General features: G+C 35.7%; 1 protein-coding gene across 6 annotated transcripts in view; it reads left to right on the top strand.

The window, feature by feature from the left end:
- UBE3A (ubiquitin protein ligase E3A) overlaps window positions 1–22,073 on the top strand; it is a 92,690-nt gene that overhangs the window by 24,881 nt on the left and 45,736 nt on the right. For 4 of the 6 annotated variants that reach the window (XM_059180226.1, XM_059180228.1, XM_059180227.1 and 1 more), the window contains one exon: window positions 5,174–5,218. In XM_059180226.1, coding sequence (XP_059036209.1) covers window positions 5,217–5,218 — 2 coding nt within the window. In that variant the 5' untranslated portion in view covers window positions 5,174–5,216. Of the gene's footprint in view, window positions 1–1,724; window positions 1,845–3,440; window positions 3,534–5,173; window positions 5,219–22,073 lie in introns of those variants that run through there. The other 2 variants (XM_059180225.1, XM_059180231.1) reach the window with 2 other exon arrangements.

Raw genomic sequence — 22,073 nt, 5'->3', positions numbered from 1 at the left:
ATGAGGCTCAGAATGGTTAAGAAACTTGCCCAAGAGTTGCCATCTAGTAAGTGACCAAATAGGAACTTGAATCCAGATTGGCTCTGAAGCTTGTTTGTGCTCTGTTGAACACCAGACCTCATAAAAAAGGAGACTTGTAGAGGTAACTTGACTCAGTAATTTTCAAAAAAACATGTCGCTTTTCAATGAATTAATTTACTTCAGTTGATTAGTTAAGAGATATTTTAACTTTATTATTTTTATATGACTGATAAGAAAGTTAGACTTCTTTGAGTCCTCTAAATCTACATACACATTTAGTCGTACGAGAGAGAACCCAAGAGGTAATGTTGTTCATTTCAGGAATGCCATTTCCTCTTCCTCATGTCGCCTCAGTAATGTCCTAGGCTCTTATTGGGAGACATGTAGCTATGATAGGGAAATTGTATTATTTCTTCCAAGGATTAGGAGTCCCATTTATTGAAGTCACCTAAAGTTAATTATATATACTAAGGCCAGCCTTCACCCTTATTTGAATTCGAAGCCCCAGTGTATAGGCTGCTGCAGAGGTCTGGGCCTGAGCACTGATATTTCAGCTCTTCTCTTGGTATTCTCAGGTACCTTACTATTTTATATTGAGTTGGGTCCATGCTGGTAACTACCTTCTATAGTTGTCTCTTGTCACTTTGAAGGTGTTAACTGTCAAGGGTATTTGTTTCTCCCTCTTAATTTTCTCATTTTCCTTAGTTCACTTTTCAGATTTGGCCTGGATATACAGTTGGTAGGGAAATAATTAAGGGGGAAAACTAGCTGCACAAAACGAGTTCTCCATACTGGAATATTTCAGATGTGTATCTTTGCCAGAACTATATATAACATTAGGATGCCTGATGAACCATGACACTCAAAGTTCAGCTAAGGCCAGGTAAGGGAATCAAAAGATCCTAGACTGAGGGAGGAGGACATATTTTTATATTTTGCCAATCTCTTTCATGAAATTAAGTACTAATGGATTTGTGGCTGAGAAAGAATAGAACAGATTTTCATGAAATACCGAAGAGGTTTGAGCTAATGTTAGATTACCTTACTTAAATATAGAATAAGTAGGACTAGACTCTCTCCCTCTCTCTCTCTGTGTGTGTGTAATTATCTGTTAAGCATTTGGCTACCTGGAAAACCCTGTCTCATTTAAACAATTGCCGTAATAGTGGGATCTCAATCCACATTATGATTCTTTGCTCAATTACATGTATATAACATATGGAAACTCTTGTATTGTAAGACCAAGAAATTCTAACCGTTGATAGGAAGTCAGTAGATCTGAGTTTTAATCTTAACTTCAGCACTAATTCTAAAGTCTTGGGCAAGTCAATTAATCACTCTAAGTCTGCTTAATTTGTTTTTTGTTTGTTTTCTTAAATTCTTACTGTAGTATCTGCCCTAGTTAGGTAGAGCCAAAGTTGTCAGGAGACTCAAGCAAGATACTGTTGACCAAAGTGCTTTGTAAACTGTTAACACTCCATAAAAGTACAAGAGATTATCACCACATTTTCTCAAGAGAAGAAATCCTTTAAGGGGAAAAAAATAATGCTGGAAAATAGTCCTTAAAAACATTTCTATAATAATTACTCTTCTGATGAATGTTGCATTGACACTTAATTTGAAGCTTTGGAGATTATTTTTTGAACAGTGGATTGGATTTATATATTAAAGTGTTCTAACTAAAGATTTGTTTAATTTATTAGAGTTATTAAACCTACGCTCAGATCAAGTTAGCAGCTAGACTGGTGTGACAACCTGTTTTTAATCAGTGACTCAAAGCTGTGATCACCCTGATGTCACCGAATGGCCACAGCTTGTAAAAGGTAATTTTGAATGTTATTTTACAGCCTTTAAAAGGCTGTTACTGTAAAGTAAAATACATGCTATAAAAAATGAAGAGAATGTATAGTTGGCAGGAATGATGTGAATACCTAAGTTTTAATGTGCTTCTCCATTAAATATCTTTCCTAAAATAATTTATGCTCCCCCCTCTCCCCGGCCCCCAATCTATGTGCATAAGTAAACAGGAAAGTATTTCTTAAAGATTTCAAGTTTTTTAGTAAGCATGTTACTATGAACATTATAAACACTATGAAAAAATTCTCAATGCGCATTTTAGGTGGTGTGAGTTTTAACTAAAATGCTTCTCTAGGAATTTTGAAACTTTAGTAAAACTGGTATAAATTACTTTCCTAAAGAGTTAACAGTGGAGGTTAAGGAGTGGCTTATAGGCTAGACAGGCTGCACCAGTTATTGGAAATGAGCCTCCATATGACTGTTCAGGCTCATCATGCAGTATTTAGATTTGGAGGCATTTTGTGATCACTTTTCTGTGATCTAAATCAAGACTTCCAAGATTTATTTTTTATTTTCTAATGTTACTTATTATTTGTTCTGAAATTTCTTTTCTCGTTTCTTAGTCTGACAAACTTTAGGCTAACCTAAGTCAGTAACTTTCTGGTTCCCCCCCCCCCCCCCCCCCGATTATGTTCTGAATTTGGTAAAGTTAGAGCATGTACTAGATCCTTACTTCCCAAAACTGGACAGTAATGAGACTTTTTAGTGGCCAGGGTAAAGCTTGGAAACAAATGCTAGATGTTAGGTGATTTCATAGTTTTGGAAATGAATGCTAACTTTAGGATATATTTTGGTAAGTTATTTATAGTATTATAGAAATATAAGCAGAATGACTAGAAATTTATTCAGACATGTACTGTTATTACTGCAAGAAATGTGTTTCTGTTAATTCTTTGTATATTCACTTTTCTTTTAATTAAAAACAGTTTGCGTTTTGAGTAGAAAACAACTTGGGCTAATAACCATGTTTATGAGACCCAGGATAGACCTGTTTTAGGGTAGTACTCTTTTATCCCATTCTTACTCTTCTGTTCTCCTGTTAGACTGAATTGGTTTAAATCACTTGGTTTGACAAATAAATGGTTTTTGTAGCTCTCTTGAGTATATGTTAATATTAAGTGATAATCCACTATTTTATAATTTGGTGACAGTTTGATCTAATGTTTACATATTTTCTCGTTTAGGGAACAGAAATCGGAAAACAGTGTAGTTACCATTTGATGATGTATTTAACTTCTGTCCCATTTCTCAAAACTTTGTAGCAGTTACATATTGTGCTTCTAAGACTCCGATTTGTTTTCCTTCTGCTTGTGTCTTACCTTTTTGCAGTAGTATTTTAATTTTCCTGTCATTGTGTCCTCATTTTTTTCCCTCTCTCTTTCTCTTTCCCTCTTAATTTTTAAAGTTTTGCCGCCTGCGTGTTTGAAAGCTTCTAATCTGCCTCTCTTCCCTTAGTGCCAGCAGGTTTATTTTTTGTTTTGCAAGCCTGCTCTGCCTCCTTACAGTATGACATCTGATGCTGGAGGGTCGCACTTTCAAAAATGAGTCAGCTGGTACATGGGGTTATCATCAGTTTTTAGCTCTTCTGTCTGAGACATACAAACAAGTTTGGAAGCAATCTTGGGGTACTTACCCACAAGGCTGGTGGAGACCAGGTGTGTCACAAAGGTGATTTGCTTGCTCCCTGGGGGAGAGGGTGGAGTGAAATTTTTGCATTTGTGTCAGTGCCAAGTCACTGCCACCTCCAGCATGCCCCAATTTTTAGTTCTAATATAATTGTGCAAAATTGAAAATGTAAAGATAATTCAAAGAGGATCTAAAATACCAAAATATTTGAGCTGCTGGAGTCTTGCCTTTTTTTTTTCCTTTCTTTTCTTTTTCTTTCTTTTTCCTTTTTTTTTTTTTTTTTTTTTGCATTCTTGTCCTTGGACTCTGAGTGAACTGCAGTGAAGGGTAATTTTGAAAGTCTAATAAGTAAGATTTTTAAAAGCTAAGAAATGTGGAAAACAGTTTGTTTCCTTTCCTTTTTCTTTTCTTCCCTTTTTTTTTTTTTTTTTTTTTTTTTTTTTTTGCTGGTGGCTCTGATTCTAAGATTCTTTTATTAAAGTTATTCACAATTTGAAATCTCAAGTCAGTGATAAATTTACAGATAGGTTGTAATGTCATTTGGAAAATTTAGTTTTTGATCTCTAAAAAAATTTTCTGAGAATTTGAGTTAGCAATCAATACTATGTTGATTTAACTTAGTATATATTGACTGATGCTGTTTATAAAACTGAATAGGGTAAGAGGAATTTATTTTTTTAACTGCATGGTAGGAATAGGCAAAATTCATTCATACCCCCAAATGAAAATAAGACTTTTTAATGTCTTAGAATTTTGAATATTTCTATGCAAGTTAGTAACAGTATATTGAAAAAGAATAGAAGACAACTGGCAACTTTTTATAATTGAAATCAGTTTACAGTTATCCATAGTAAAATTTTAATACCCCAGCTTGGTATACTTTTGATAGGTAGTGCATCTTGCCAGTATATTTTCAGGGAAGGTTAATTTTATTGTTGAACTAAAATAATCATGATTAGAATGGTAAATCTGACTTAAAGTGTCTCAGAATTCACTAGGCCTATTAGATTAAATTATTTAGAGCAGAAGTTAGCAAACTTTTTCTCAATGGGCCAGATAATAAATAAATACTTTAGACTTTGTGGGACATATAGCTCTGTTGGAGTTTCTCAACTCTGCTCTTGTAGTATCAAAGCAGCCATAGATAATATATGTAAATGAATGAGTTGTGACTCTGTTCTAATAATACTACAAAAATAGATGCCTGACCCAGGCCTTAGTGTGTTGTCCCAGGAAATCGTTTGCTGACCCCGACCTATGTATCGTTTGGGACTATGAATACCAGTGAATACTTTTAATATTTTGGATAACTAATAGTTGGCTGCAGAAAGTTTCATAGTTGTATGTTTTTATTATAAATATTTGACTTTGTGAATAATTATGATTCATTATACATTTTACTCCTTTGTATGTTGGTATCTAAATGTAGTGTTTACAGTTTCCTTTCCTTAAAAAAATGCACTGACTTTTTTATTAGTCCAGCTTTTATAATAAACGTGTTGAATGGCAATCTAATTTGATCACTTTTTTCTTCTGTTGAAATCTTTAGTTACTTTTGAAACTGTTAATGATTAAATCTTGTTTTCAAAATTGTCTACTAATAAAACATGTCTGCCCCTTTTTGGAATACGGAATATTTTGCTTAATTTTCCTCAATTGCATTTTACAGATCACCAGGAGAACCTCAGTCTGACGACATCGAAGCTAGCCGAATGTAAGTGTAACTTGATTGTGGCTGTGGTGTCTTCTGAGTTACCCTAGATTGCTTTAAAGGTATTAAATTATTTGAAAATAATTTCTAGTTATAAAAGAGTAATACATTAAAAAATAAATTGGGAGAGAAGAGTGTACCTATTTTTCCTACCAAATAAATACCTCTAAACTTTGGTACCATGTCACTAAATTTCTGCATTTAGATAGATGTAGACTCCTGGATTATAATGTGTTTTTGGTTACCTAGCAGTTGTAGGGAAATAGAGAGGGGAAGGAGTTCAGGTTACTATTTTTCCTACCAGATAAATACCTCTCAACTTTGGTACTGTGTCACCAGATTTCGACTTTTAGATAGATAGTTGTAGACTCCTGGATTGTAATGTGTTTCTGGTTACCTAGCAGTTGTGGGGAAATAGGGGAAGGAGTTCAGGTTAACGATCATTTATTAAACACTCCTTATTCAGCTGGTGATATGTTGTGGATACAAAGATGTGTAATAATTAGTTCCTAACCCGCAGAATTTTATAGTCTACTCAGTTTGAAAGAAGCAGATCTTTAGTCCTTGTGGTAGAAGGATACCATTATGCAACAGGAACATAAAGGAGTACTAGTTACCTAGGTACACAGTAGGAACCTAATTCATGTGGTAGTGGAGTAGGTACCAGGGTAGGCCAAATTAAATCTTGAAGTGTAACTGGGAATTAGGTAGCAGAAACCATTGGCAGGGTTATTCTAAGCAGAAGTGTGGGTGAAGTTATATAGCAGCATAATGAGCATAGGGAACAGTATGCAGTTGAAGATTTTTGCATCATAAACTGAAAGGCCCAAAAATGAGGAAGGTAAGACTTGATGGAAGGGCTAGAGCTTTGCCTGCTATGTAGAAGACCTAGGCCTATTTCATAGGTATTTGGGAGTCAATAAAGAATTTGCTAAGGAAAGGGTAGTAAACCTTGTTAGACATAAAATTTTAATAGTTTTGGCAGCAGAGAAACAGTATTGAAGAGAAGTGTGTGGTGGTAGGGTAACCAGGGCTTTAGCAGTTCAGTCAGTGAAAGCCTTAAAAAGACACTTGACCTAATAGAAAATTTTTTTTAAAGATTTATTTATTTATTTATTTGACAGAGAGATCACAAGTAGACAGAGAGGCCGGTAGAGAGAGAGAGAGAGAGAGAGAAGCAGACTCCCTGCTTAGCAGAGAGCCTGACGCAGGACTCGATCCCAGGACCCTGAGATCATGACCTGAGCTGAAGGCAGCAGCTTAACCCACTGAGCCACCCAGGTGCCCGACCTAATAGAAATTAAAGATAACATTCTCTCTGGCTGTAAGACAAATATTTAGAAAGTGAAATAGATAAGACTTCAGAGTTGGTTATAAGAATTTAAGAAGTTTAAAGTAATGGGAAGGTGATAATTATTGAAGTAAAGTGTTTGAGGTAGAAAGGGTTAGAATGAAGAATATAGGTATAGGGATTGCTCTTGAATAAGGGCAAAGACCCCATCTTGTTAAACTAGAAGGAGGTAAAGTTGGATATGTGATGTTAACTGTGTTTGTAGGTGAGAATGGGAAGACAGGGTCATTTTTACCTGAAGTATTTTCTCAGTAAATTTGTTTAGGTCTGCTACACCACTGTTTGTCTCCTCTGAGATGATACTAGATACTTCTTGTAAAGGAGGTTCAATTGTTGAGTAAGTTTAGAAACTAGTTAAACAGGTTTCTTTACTGAAAATAATGGAAATATACTTTAAAGAGCTGTTACACATTGTGAATCTCCAGGAAGCGATTATAAGAAGTATTTCTCAAATTTGTGTGTCTGTGTAACCTTTTTTTCCCCCAAACTTTTTTTTTCAGTAAAATACATGTAACAAAGTTTATTTTTAACTTTACTTTTTTTATTTTTAACTGTGTAATTCTCTTACGTTCATACTGTTGTGCAACCACTGCCACCATCATCTCTAACAACTCTTCATTGTGTAATACTGACACTATATCCTTGAAACAATAACTCCCAATACGCCCTTCTCCCCGTCCTCTGGTAACCATCATTCTACTTCCTAGGCCTATGATTTTGACCGTTCTATCTCATGTACCTGGAATCATTTTTATCTGTCTTTTTGTGATGGCTTATTTCACTTAGCCTAATTTCCTCAAGTTCACCCACATTGTTGCATGTCAGAATTTTCTTCCTTTTTATTGCTAAATAATACTCTGTGTGTGTGTGTGTGTGTGTGTGTGTGTGTGTGTATGGCATTGTGTTTATCCTTTCACCCATTGATGGACACTTGGGTTACTTTCATGTTTTTGCAATCATGAATAATGCTCCCATGAACATGGGTGTACCCTTTGAGACCCTGCTTTGATTTCTTTGGGTATATACCCACAAGTGGGATTGCTGGATCATGTGGTAATTCTTTTTTTAATTTTTTGAGGAACTTCTATACTGTTTTCTATAGTGACTGCACCATTTTATGTTCCAACCAAGGGTTATTTTTCCACATTCTTGTCAGTACTTTTAATTATCTGTTTTTGATAGTTGCCATCCTAATGAAGTTATTTTTCAATTGTAACTTTGTGGCCATGTAACTTCTTAAGAAATATGTTTTAATAGTATTTGTGGAACACAGAGTTTGATTAGGGAACTTGAGGAACCTGTGAAAACTTGGAAGAGTCTGGGGGAAATGAGTGAAGTAGAAGACCACGTAATATTGACTCTCATATGCTACTGAGTGGCCATTTGAAGTTAGGAGACTTATACTCAGAATTTCAAGACTTTTCTTTAATAGCCAGAAAAGAGGCATGGTATTTCAAGGTTGGGTCTTGCAGAACAGATAGGATAGAACAACTAATGGCATGTGCGTAGGTTGTTAACACTGAAGTAGTTGAATTTATGTCATTGGTGATGGCCATAATTGGTTAAGTTATAAAAAGCCAGATAAGTCAAATAAATAGTTCAGTGCAAATGAATTTTTTAGAACGACGTAGATGATGATGATCAAGGGTTGGGTGTTCAATATTCCTTTGGTAGTGATTGGCTGACATAGAGAGGAGGTGAAACTTTTTGAAGAAAGTCAAGTATTTTGGGCGTGAGGGGAGCTCAAGTGTTGGGATAGATCATGAACATAGACATTGCAGCATGACCGTGATGTAACTGGGGGCAAAATGGAGCCTTTAGTGTAATAGGTATAATTTAGCAGGAGAGAGGGTAAAGGTATTAGGTAGATAACATGACTTTCGAAATGTAAGTTGTGTTTGTGTTATTTTTTATTTTGTTTAGATGGACATTGTTTCAAATGCAAGGAATTAGGAAGAGGAATGGTGGACTTAGTTTTAGTTGTCTATGAAAAAGTTCACAGAAAAGGGAAACAAGATAAGCAGTGTCTTTTGGAGTAATCCAGACTTTAGTGAAAGCTAAGAGGTTGGGGATTATATAAAACAGTTGAAGATTAGGGACAACCTGTATTATAAGTGTTTTTCTAAGGATCTTAGTAGAGTTAAATTGGTGGGACAAATCAGTAGTAAAGAATAGGAAAGTGTAGTGAAGCTTGGTACTTGTAGTAAAAATCAAGGATGACAAGAATCTGAGGCATGATAGGATATTGTCACAAGATTCCAGATGAAGCTCTGGTATTAAGTTCTGGTTGAGTTCAGCAAAAAACTTGACCATGTTAAGGTAGAATAGCAGGAAATTAGACTTACCACAGGGTCTTGATAATGGTGTGTAACGTTCCAGACATAATCTCTGTATTATAGCTCTAAGTCTTCATGTCTGCCCCCATTTCTCAAATTCCTATACCTGTGGAAACCATACCAGGCAGTAGTTTCTAGGTGAATAGGTCAGTGTTTATTCTACCATAATTTTGTGAGTCTTGATTTATAGAATAGATAATGAAGGATTCTTTGTTTTACCTATAAATTAGTTATGATCTTTGATTAATGGCAACATCTTATATTTATTAAGTATGATATTTTGGGCACTTGGAGACACGTTTGCATTTGGCATGTTTTAACTAGGGAGCATCTTGGGTGAATTTTAAAGGGTAATTATATAAAATTAAAGACTATATGTATTTGTTTTTAGAAATCCTTAGTGTTGTCTATTCTCTAGGGTGCAGAAAAACAGTAAAAATTTTCAACATTTGCGTGCCATTCTATAGTCTAACCTAGAAATAGAACTAACACAATAATCCAGATCTTTTTTTTTTTTTAAGATTTTATGTATTTGACAGAGATCACAAGAAGACAGAGAGGCAGGCAGAGAGAGAAGAAGGGAAGCTGACTCCCTGCTGGGCAGAGAGCCCAATGTGGGGCCCGATCCCAGGACTCTGGGATCATGACCTGAGCCAAGAGCAGAGGCTTTAACCCACTGAGCCACCCAGGCACCCCAATCCAGATCTTTTTATTGTGTGTATATTCTCTCTGTAGTTGGTTTAAACTTCTATATTAGTGACATCTTTTTGCACATATTAATTTAGATTCTTTAATTTTTTTTAATGATTTCAAAGGAGTTTCTAATAACTTCAGATTTCTTATCCTTTGGTATTTACTCTCCATGCCTGTATTTAATGCTTAGGTTGTTTTCCGGTGTATAACGAAGACAGTAAATTGAACAAGGGTAGAAGTATCAATTGACTTAGGGTTCAGTATATGTCAAGGCTGTTTAAATAAATACTTAGTTTTCTATAAATGTTGGTATGACCTAAGACCCAGACTCTAGGTAAGAGCATTATCAGCTCTCATATTTTTACATCCAACTCCGACTTACCCTCTAAATTGTAGACTCATATATCCGATAATTGAATGTCTGATTTTCAGACTTATCAAGTCCAAAATAGTCTTCATTTTTATCCTCTCAAATCTACTTGTCTTGTTATTTTGCCATCCTAGTTGGTAGCAACTCTTTTTTTTCTTCCAGTTTATCCAAAACTTAGAAGCGTCTTGATTTCTATTCGTCTCACTCAAATTATCAGCAGATCATGTTGATTCCACCTTGAAAATACCATAATTCAACCCCTTGTCTTTTTATACTATTTCCAACTCTGTCACTCTTATTAAAGCCATCAGCTCTTGTCAAAAGAATGCAGTTGTTTCGCAGTAGTCTTGCTGCTTCTATCCTTGCTCCTTCTATCCTTGCTCCTTTCACTGTATTTTCTATGTAGCTGCCAGAGTGATTTTTTTAAAAGATGTATTTATTTATTCTAGAGAAAGAGAGAGGACATGAGTGGGAGAGGCAGAGGGAGAGAGAATCTGAAGCAGACTCCATGCTGAGCATGGGAGCCTCACACAGGGCTTTATCCCACAACCCTGTGATCATGACCTGAGCAGAAACCAAGAGTTGGTTGCGTAAGTGACTGTACCACGTAGTCCTCCTCACAATGAACTTTTTTTTTTTTTTTAATATTTTATTTATTTATTTGTCAGAGAGAGAGAGAAAGAGTGAGCACAGGCAGACAGAGTGGCAGGCAGAGGCAGAGGGAGAAGCAGGCTCCCTGCTGGCAAGAAGCCTGATGTGGGACTCAATCCCAGGACGCTGGGATCATGACCTGAGCCGAAGGCAGCCTCTTAACCAACTGAGCCACCCAGGTGTCCCCACAATGAACTTTTTAAAACTAAAGTTAGACCATGTTATATATGCTCAAAACCTTGCAAGGGCTTCCCATCTTAGAGTAAAATCTGAGGATCTGCAAGGCCTTGTATGAGCTTCCTTGCTTTTGTGTGGCCTTTCCATTTCTTTTGCTCATCTTTGTACTGGCTTTATGTCTTGTCCTTATGCTTTCATGTTCTTAAGACTTGTGCCGTTTGTTTGTGACCCTTCTCTGATATCCACATGGCTTCCTTTTCGTTGCCTCAGAGCGCTCTGCTTAAATGATGCTGTATCAGAGAGGCCTTTGTTGACCAACTTTATCGAAGAATGGTCATGTTCTGTGTTCTCTATTAGCCTTACCCTGTTAGATTTATCATCATGGGATTTAATGTCACTTGACTTGTTGCATATTGATTTCTTTGTTGTCTGGTTCATTTAATTCTAGGGTAGAAGTCTAATGAGAATGCCTGGTCTACAATAGGATAAATACTTAATATATGAAAGTGAAATTACTAAATTAATGCAAAATGTTTATTTCTGCCTTTTTAATTCCCTTATAGAAATGTAGGAAGAATTTTCTGACCTCAGGTTATGTGTAAATAAGTAATAAATATGTAAACAACCCATAGAACTTGTGTAGTAGCACCTGATTTTCAGTTGTGGAAGTTTCTTTTGATATATCTTCAAGTTCAGAGTTTCTTTCTTTAGTTTCTAGTTTGTTATTAAGCTCATCAAAGATTTCTGTTACAGTGTTCTGTTACAGTTGTTACAGAACTCCGGCTTTTTTTGTTTGGGTCTTTGGTTTTTCTTTGCTTACATTGTTCAGCTGTTTTTTCATGCTGTTTACTTTATCTATTAGATCCCTTTCATATCAATCACAGGTGTTTTAAGTTTTTGGTGTGATAATTCCAACATCTCTGCTATATTTAGTTCTCATGCTTGCTATCTTTACAGACAGTGTTTTGTTTTTGTTTTTTTTTTTTTTGCCTGAAGGCAAAATTACACCTCATAGTTTTTCTTGATAGCTGGTATGACTTCCCAGGTAAAAAGAATTGCTATAAGTAAGCCTTTAGTAATATGGTGGTAAGATATAGGGGAAAGGAAGCATTCTATAGCCCTGTTTCAGTCTCAGTCTTCTGCTGAGCCTGCCTGTGTCTCAGGATTGTGAACTTCACAAATATTTCTCATTTTTTTTTTTCCTCCTCTCTTAAGTGGGACAGGATGACTAGAGTGGGCTAGAATTGGATGTTTCTCTTACATAGGTCAGCTAGGGTCTGAGAATACCTGATAGATTAGGCTTGGGTTAACTAGTTTCTTCTGAGGCCAAGCCTTAAGCGCTCTGGTGTATCTATCTCTTAATGGTTCCTTTTTCACTCCCCTGCTAGAAGCATGAGGGGATTTTTCTCCAACATTTGCTCTGAGAATGTGGTCGAACTTCTTGATGTAAATAGCACAAAATTTGGGGGGATTTGCTGGGACTAGGCCCCCTAGAGTTTTTAACAATTAAGACTTTTCTGTGCTGAACCTACAGAAATTTGTGCATGAAGTTTAGGTTTTCCTGTCCCATCACAGGTTCCTCTGGCAATTTCCTGCTCTCTGCTTCAGTAAGCCATGACTCCCTGTATTTGCCTTTCTCTCTAGTCTTTGGAGCAGCAGTCTGTTCTGTATTCTTGTCTCTCTCAATAGAAGAAGAGTTATTCATTTTTTAGTCTGTTCAGCTTTTTACCTGTTACTAGATTAGAGTAGCAGCTTCCTAGCTGTTCTGTGTATAACTGAGAAGTCAGAAATTGAGATATAGCTTGGATGCTTTTATTTTCTGTATGAAGTGGGAGGAAAATATTTCTGTATGACTTCCACTTGAGGTATACTTAGTGTGTATAATAGTGTTTATGGATTAAATAACATCTTGAAGTACATTCTGAAGTAAAAGATACAAATTTCTTGAATCGAATAGAGATCTTTTTTCATGATCCTTTCATAGACTCTAATGTCATGTTCTTTGTATATTTTTTTTATACTTCTGATATACTTATGAAACTGGGAGGTTTTTTAAAAAAATACTTACTTTTGTTCCACTTTGTTTTAAATTCCAGTATAACTAACATACAGTATTAGGCCAGTTTCAGATGCAGTATAGTGATTCAGTAGTTCTTTGCATTATTTAGTGCTCATCACAGTAAATATATGCTTATAATCCCCTTTACCTGTTTTCTTCTCTCCCCCGCTTCTTGGTTACCATCTCTTCTGGTAACCATCAGTTTGGATCTCTGTAGTTAAGAGTCTGTTTCTTGGTTTGTCTTTCTTTGTTTCGTTTTCTTAAATTGTGCATATGAGTGAAATCGTACAATGTTTGTTTCTCTCTGACTGACTTATGGCACTTAGCATTATACCCTTTAGATCCATCCATGTTGTTGCAAATGGCAAGATTTCATTCTTTTTTATGTTTGATACTCCATTGTGTGTGTGTGTGTAGATACTAGATGTATAGATACACACACTCCACATCTTTATCCATTCATCTGTTGATAGACAGTTGATTGCTTCCATATCCTGGCTATTGTAAATAATGCTGTAGTAAATGTAGCGTGCAAATATATTTTTGAATTAATGTTTTCATAGATAAATACCCAGTAGTGGAATTACTGTATCATATGGTAATCCTATTTTAAATTTTCTGAGGAAACTCCATACTGTTTTCCATGAGTGGTTGCACAGTTTGCATTCCAACCAACAGTGCACAAGGGTTCCTTATTCTGAAACTGGGAGGCGTTATGCTTAAATACTATAAAAAGGTAGGGTTAATTGACACTGTTATCGAGATAATATCAGAAGAGAAATTGAAGGATTTTTATTAAAGTTTCATGATTTGCTAGGTTCTGAAAATATAACTGTAAAGAAGTTATTTGGTCGTGTCTCAGAGAATTTACCATTTAAATAATAGGCAGTTATAATGAGGTGTGCTGAGAGTAGGTACAGGTTGCTGTGGGAGCAGAGAAGGGATATGTAATCATCTTGGAAACTATATCTAAGCTGAGTCTTTGAGAATAACTTGGTATAAACAGAGATCATAGTATTCTAGGCAAGAAGAAAACTTTTGAGACCTGGAGCCAATGAAGACAGCAGGAACACATCCTTTGAACTGTAGAAGTTCAGTATCTCTGGAATTTAGATTTAGGAGATGGGGGAAGGGTGCCAAAAAATGTAGCTGGAAGAGAAAGCCTTGATCAGGTAGTGAAAGGCCTTGACACTACTGAAAAGTCCTGGGTTTTCTGATAGATTTAGGAGGTAGTGAAAAATGTCAGGCATAGAAATCACCTGAGTCCTAGTCTGTTTACTTTTCTACCAAATGAAGCATCATATAAGCTTATATACATTCTCTTTTATCTTTTTTTTTTTTTTTTTTTTTTTTTTTTTTTTTTTTTTTTTTGAGGATGGGCGATGGGGAGAGGGAGAGAATCTTAAGCAGGCTTCACACCCAGTGTGGAGCCTGCAGGCTGGATTCACAACCCTGAGATCATGACCTGAGCTGAGATAAAGAGCCAGACGCTTAACCAACTGAGTTACCCGGGCAACCTTATACGTTCTTTTTTAAATAGAGGGTATCGTATCGAGCTTCTTGTTCCTGGTAGAGATGGATGAGTAGATGGACTGCATCTGGCTGAGTCTTCTCCGAAAGTAGAATGAGCAAAACCTGGCCATTTTTGTTGAAATACTCTAATAAAGGGTTTTTAGAATCAATGTGAAGTATGCATTTTATTTATTATATCTTAATGTGTCCCTAAAAAGGTTTTAGGAAACATTAATGGAAATGGTGTACTTTTATTATATAGAACTTACTAGCTATAAGTGGGATTCAAAGCTAAAAGAGGTCAATGAAAAGAAAAAGGATGCCATTACCCCTAATTTATTTAAAAGCAGGACTTTCTGATTTACTGGGTCCTTTTTTGGCTTCTCCAGTCTCTTAGGATAATTATAAGTATTAAAGGATAAACATAACAAAAACCATTCACCGTAGGCTAATGAATGTTCATGGTTTTTGTTATTTCAGTTATTTCAGTTGTAGTACTACCTTCTACCCAGTTACCGACAACAGAAACCTAGGCATTTAGCTCTTTCCACACTTTTTGGCCCTACAAACTACATCTTTTAAATATTATCTTGCAGTAGTTTTCTTCTGTCCATTCCTGCTGCTACTACTTCTTTCTCTGGTCTTTTACAGTAGTCATCACCTAACTAGATTGTATGCTTCCACTCTTGCCAGCTTTGGTCCCAGTTTACAAAATGTAGTTAATCATAAAAGCAGATTTGACTTAGTCATTTACTTGCTTAAATCCTTTTGTGACTTGTATTGCAGGTGTTCGTATTCAATGGTTTATGAATGGTATATGAATCTTCTAAACTTTTTGCAAGATGGAGTACATGTGCATTTTATGGGGAGAAAGTCGTCTTTATTGATTACTCCTGCTGACTAAAATCAGAATTCCTTATTTCTTACAGATTCTCATAATCTGGCTCCTCCCTGCCATTTCATATTTTTGAGTCCTCTTTTTGAACTTTTATACTGTTGAACCTAAGTTATCATAAGCTGTTCTCAGGCCCTTGTGCCTTACTCCCTCATTTCCTTCTTACCAGAAACATTCTGTTTTTTTGTGTGTCATCAGCTGCTAGTCATCCTTGGCTAAGTTGCCTTTCTTTAAATTGCCATACCTCTGTATTTCCTATGCTATTAAAGTCATCTGGCTTTTACCTCCTTAAACAGTAAGTTTCTTGAAGAAAGCACCCATATGAAGGTAGTCAGAGGACCTGGAATAGTACTAGATTCTCAATCAGAGTTTGAACTATGCTGAAGGAGACATTTGGAAGCCACCAGGTATTACCTTGGAAGAAGATGAAACAGCCCAGAGAGAATTTAAAAGAGAAAGTCTCTCATGGCTGGTCCCTGGAGAGTATAAACATTTCCAGATTAGAAAGGGAAATCTGAAGAACAACCAGAGAGAAAGGAGGAAATCAGGAAATGGTGTCCAGAAAGCACACAGTAAGTTTCCAGAAGGTCTACATTTCTCAGCAAGGTTAAACAAAATAAGGAGTGAAAAGTGATGACTCGGGGCGCTTCGGTGGCTCAGTGGATTGAGCCACTGCCTTTGGCTCAGGTCATGATCTCGGGGTCCTGGGATCGAGCCCCACATCAGGTTCTCTGCTCGGCGGGGAGCCTGCTTCCCCCCCTCTCTCTGCCTGACTCTCTGCCTACTTGTGATCTCTCTCTTTGTCAAATAAATAAATAAAATCTTAAAAAAAAAAAAAGGTGGTGACTCAGCAAGAATGGTTTCTGCTTCATTAGATAAGAGAGGCTAGGTTATAGATGCAGCAAGCCTTGACCTGTTTGTTTCCCACACACTGTTATCTTGTTCTCCACTGATGCTTCTGGACTATTGTTATTCTCTCAGCATGAAAATTCCTGCTCCTTTAAAGCTACAATGTGTATATCTCCTCTGTCTTTATTGTTTGGTGACCTCCTAGTCACTTCACAGCCTTTAAGGAACTCATACTCTAACCAGAGATCACTGAAGTCTTTGTTTATATGCTTAACTTGGAACTCTCTAGCATCTTAATTCCCCAACCATTTTGTCTTCAAAAATCTTGACCTCTGCTTTGCTGCACCTTCCTATTCCCTTGGGCATGCTAATGTTTATTGTTAAATGTTAATTAAAACGCCCATTTTTGGTTGTTGTCTTTTTATGCTTTCTTTCTTACTTTCTCTCATCCCGTCTGTTTTTCCTTATCTTTGAGTTTTAGCCTTCTGGTTCTTCTGCTTCCTGGCATAGAATGTTCAGACCCAGGAGATTGAATAGATGATATTCTGTATGTTCCTTTTTCACTCTGTTGGTTATTGCCTTTGCTGTACAGAAGTTAAGTTCATTGTAGTCCTATTTGTCTATTTTTTACTTTTATTGTGTATGCTTTTGGTGTTATATTGAAGAATGTATTGCTAAATCCAATATCATGAAGCTGTTTCTCTGCGTTTATTTTGGGAGTTTTATAATGTCAGGTTTTATGTTTAGGTCTTTAATCCATTTTGAGTTAACTTTTTTTTTCTTTTTTCCATGTAGTATGAGATGTAAGGGTCCAACTTTATTCTTTTGCATATGGATATCCATTTGTGGGAGACTCTCCTTTTCCCATTGTATAGCCTTGGCACCTGTGATAAAGCTCATTTAACTATATATTATGTAAGGGTTTATTTCTTGCTTCTCTGATGTGTTCCATTGGTCTGTGTGTCTTATCTTTATGCCAGTACCATTCTGTATTGATTTCTGTAGCTTTGTAAGATGTTTTGAAATCAAGAAGTATGAAATTGGCTTTTTTTTTTTTTAACCTCAAGATTGTCTCAAGATTGTTTTTGCTCTTTGGGTTCCATTGAGATTCCATATCCAGGAATTTTAGATTTTTTTATTATTAAAAAATGCTGTTGAGATTTCAAAGGAATTAAATTGAATATGTAGATTGCTTTGGATAGTATGGACATTTTACAGTCCATGAACATAGGATCCTTTACATTTATGTCTTTAGTTTCTTTCAGCAGTATTTTGTAGCTCTTATCGTACAGTAGTCTCCCCTTATTTGTGGTTTCAGTTACCCATAGTCAGCTGCGGTCCGGAAGCAGATGATTCTTCTTAAAATATTATCAGAATAGTAGCCTAACAGTATATCACAATGCTTATGTCATTCATCTCACTTCATTTCGTCGTGTAGGTTATTTTACCATTTTCACATCATTACAGGAAGAAGGGTGAATATAATAAGATATTTGTAGAGAGAGAAAGAGAGACGACATTCATGTAACTTTTATTATATTGTTGTAATTGTTCTATTTCATTATTATTACTGTTAGTCATGGCTAATTTATAAATTAAATTTTATCATAAGTAAGTATGTACAGGGTTTGGCACTCTTGTGGTTTCAGGCATTCATCAGGGGCCTTGGAATGTATCCCCCAATGGATAAGGAGGACTGTAATACAAATCTTCCACCTCTTGGGTTAAATTTATTAGTAAAGTATTTTATTCTCTTTGATGCTGTTGTAAATGAAAATATTTTTAAAATTCCCTTTTGTTCATTATTTAGAGAAGCACAGCTGGTTTTTGCATCGGTTGACTTTGTATCTTACAGTTTTACTAAATTTGGCTTATTAGTTCTAATAGTTTTTTTTTGTGTGTGTGGGGTCTTTAGGATTTTCTACATATATTTATACATATACATATATTTTGTTTCTTCCTTTCCAGGGTGGATGCCTTTATTTGTTTTTCTTGCCTGATTGCTCTGGCTAGGATTTACAGTAGTGTTTTAAAAAGAATTGGTGAGAGCTGGCATCCCTGCCTAGAGTTCTGATTTTAGAAGGAAAGCTTTCAGTTTTAAACCATTAGGTGTAATCTTAGCTTTTCATCATATATGGCATTTATTATGTTGAGGTAATTTCCTTCCTTGTCTAGTAATGTTTAGGAATTATTATTATGTTAAAAGTGTTCATTATAGTAAAAATACTGATTTATAATTAAAATTTTTCCCTGAAAATTATATTTTGTTCTCTAGTAAATGGTTTATTGGTTGGATGTGGTAATAATGACTTCACAATCATAGATTCAGTCTTGAAATAATCTAATATTTTGTGCAATTCCATTTTAACAGACCCAACTTGAAACCTACCATAACTGTCTCACAAATGTCTTATGTCATCCATTTCTAAGAGGTGTAGTATATTTAGAATACCATTGTTCACTCTTCCAAAATTTTTATGTTAAACGAATGTTTACAAAGGCAACATCCCAGAAGGAGCAAAGAGATAAACTTACTTTGAGAAACCACTTGGTAAGTGGTTGTTAGCTTTGTAGACATTATATAAGCTTCTTTCTTATCTCCTCACATCTTTATTTAACTTCATATTCAATTAAAGTCACTCTGACTTTTTTTAATTTAATCTTTGCCTTTTTAATTATTCTGTACCTTATCTTTTTTTTTTTTTAAGATTTTATTTATTTATTTGACAGAAATCACAAGTAGGCAGAGAGACAAGCAGAGAGAGGGGGGGAAGCAGGCTCCCTGCTGAACAGAGAGCCCAATCCAGGAACCCTGGGATCATGACCTGAGCCGAAGGCAGAGGCTTAACCCACTGAGCCACCCAGGCACCCCGCATTAGTTTTTATGATGCATGTCACAGTTACTATTTCTTTAATGTTCTAATTTCAATCTTGTTTGCTTATTGCTCACTAACACATCTTCACTTTAGGGCAATAGCAATTTTTGTGGCTTCATCTTCATTCTTATATTCATTACGTATTTTCTGACTACCTGTTAAGTTTAAGATCTATTTACAACTTTCATCTTTTACATTGTTGGCAGCCATTTCAGTGGTTCTAACCCCAATGGCTTGCCATTGGTATAGGAATATTTAACATACTTTCCTAGTATTTGTTCCCATGAAGGTAAATTAAGTTGCTATGCATAGTTACTGCCAGCTTTTTACTTTTATTTGTATTAGTATTGTAGGCATTTTTTGTTTTGTTTTGTTTGTTGAATACTGGATTGATTCAGAAATTAGATTTAAAGTCAGAAAACACAGTATTAGTGCCATTGATAACATGTTGATTTTCCTTTTTCATCCACCAGTGGCTGAAACGATTTCTTCTGGCTCTTGACTGCTCTGAAAAGTTATAGTATGGTGACAGTATTTTCTCCCTGTATTTTATTTTGAAAAATGAACAAACATGCAGCAAAGTTAAAAGATTTTTACAATTGACACAATAAGCTTATCTAGATTTTACTAATAATATATTATCACATATCCTTTTGTCTATCAGTGTATCATTCCATCCCCCCCCCCCCCCACCAATGCATTTCAAATTGCTGACCTCAGTGTCCTTCCCTCTCAGGTGAAACTATTTTTTAAAGATTTCTGTCAACTTTTCTAGAGTAACTTTGGCCTACCACATGTAATTTTATTTGTAGAACTGTCTAACAAATTGAGCCTTACAAATAAAATAAGTAAATAGAAAGTTGTCTGTTTTAAGTGTATATTTTCACTTGTCTACTTTAACTTTGAGAGCTTTCTCACTGGACGATCTCACTTGCCCTCCCATCATTATTGACTCAGTAAGAAAAGTATGAAACGTGAGGAAATTATAGAAAGTAAGCCATATTTTTAACTTTTTGAGGAACCTCCATATTGTTTTCCACAGTGGCTGTGCCAGTTTGCATTCCCACCAGCAGTGCAAGAGGGGTTCCCCTTTCTCCACATTCTTGCTAACAACTTGTTCTTTGTGTTGATTTTAGTCATTCTGACACAGGTGATACCTTATTGTAGTTTTGATTTGTACTGCGGTGAGTGATGTTGAACATCTTTTCATCTGTCTGTTGGCCATATGGATGTCTTTGGAAAATATCTGTTCATGTCTTCTGCCCATTTTCAAATTGGATAATTTTTTTGGGGGGGGTGTTAAGTTCTTTATATATTTTGCATACTAACCCTTTATCACATCTGTCACTTGCAAATATCTTCTCCCATTCTGTGGGTTGCCTTTTAGTTTTGTTGGTTATTTCCTTTTCTGTGCAGTTGTTTTTTATCTTGATGAAGTCCAGTAGTTCATTTTTGCTTTTGTTTCCGTTGCTTCAGGAGACATATCTAGAAAGAAGTTGCTGTAGCCAATGTCAAAGAGGTTACTGTGTATGTTCTTCTCTAGGATTTTTGTAGTTTAAGTTGCACTGCTAGGTATTTACCCAAAGAATACAAAAACACTAATTCAGAGGGATACATGCACTTCAGTGTTTATAGTAGCATTATCTATAATAGCCATATTATGAGAACAGCCCAAGTGTCCAATAACTGATGGATGGATAAAGATGTGGTATATATACACAGTAGAATGTTACTCAGCCATAAAAACAGAATAAAATCTTGCCGTTCGCAGCACCATGAATGGAGCTCGAGAGTGTTATGCTAAGGGAAGTAAGTCAGAGAAAGACAAATACCCTATAGTTTCACTCATAGGTGGAATTTACGAAACAAAACCAACAAACATGAGGGGGAAAAGAGTGAAAAACCAAGAAACAGACTATAGAGAACAAACTATAGCACAACTATAGAGAACAAATTGAGAGGAGATGAGTGGGGAGATCAGTTCATTAGGTGATGGGAATTAAGGACTGTACTTGTCACAAGCACTGAGTGTTGTGTGGAAGTGTTGAATCACTGTATTGTACATCTGAAACTAATATATACTGTTTGTTAACTAACTGGAATTTAAATACAAACTTTCTAAAAATGAAAGTAAGCCATAGCTCCTCTTCTCTTGTAATTTTGATTTAGTGGCAGTAAGATGTCCCTAAAGGGATCTGGTTAGGGAAGGAGTCTCTTCATTTCTTTCCTTTTTTCTGTATTGTTTTGTTCTTTTTCTTTTTTTCTCTTGTCCTCCTTTTTCTTTCTTTTTCTCTGCTTTAATCATAGGTAGGGAAAAGTACACATTTTGCTATATTGATTTGCAGAGGAGAAAGTGAGCAGGCCATGTGCTTAGATGGAAATGTCACAGAAAGTAAAGAACACAGACTCTAAATTAAGAGATGGGAAATTTTTTCTGTAAAGGGCCAGGTGGGATTTATTTTAGGATTTGCAAGCCATACAGTCTCTTCAAACTACTCAACTCTGCTGTTGTAATGCGAAAACCGCCATAGACAATAATTAAATTAATGATCTTGGTTATGTTTTAATAAGAATTTTGTTCACTGAAATTTGATCTTCATATAATTTCTGCATATCACAAAATATTTTTTTCTGATTTTGTCAACCATTTAAAATTATGAAAACCATTTTTATCTTGGGGGCTGTAAAAACCAGCTGCAGGCTAGATTTGGCCCATAAGCTAAGATTTGGTGACTCCTACTCTATAGGGATTAACCCTGTACAACTTACTTATCTATAAAAATGTCATTTATGTACACATTACCAACATAGAGGCCTTCTATGTGCTCTAAATTAGATGGGGATACAGAATTGTACAGAGATAATTCAGGGTGTCATTGGTTGAGTAAATAAGAAAAAATGTTTAATATGATTGATTCTGCTGATAACGAAGTTCTGGCATGGCCTCTTTTCAGTCCTGTCTCACCTGTGTAGCTTCTGTTTCTAGGTCTTGGGCAGAGAAGTGGACTGAATAGAGGGGCCTGCTTTCTTCTGTCTGGTATTAAATCTCCCCTTAGTGGTATTAAAACCCAGGTTTGAGTTAAGCCTGG

This window comes from Mustela lutreola, chromosome 7 (genome assembly GCF_030435805.1).
Source record: "Mustela lutreola isolate mMusLut2 chromosome 7, mMusLut2.pri, whole genome shotgun sequence".
Taxonomy (NCBI): Eukaryota; Metazoa; Chordata; class Mammalia; order Carnivora; family Mustelidae; genus Mustela; species Mustela lutreola.
The sequence above is the reverse complement of the archived record's forward strand: the minus strand, read 5'-3'. Positions and strand labels throughout refer to the sequence as shown.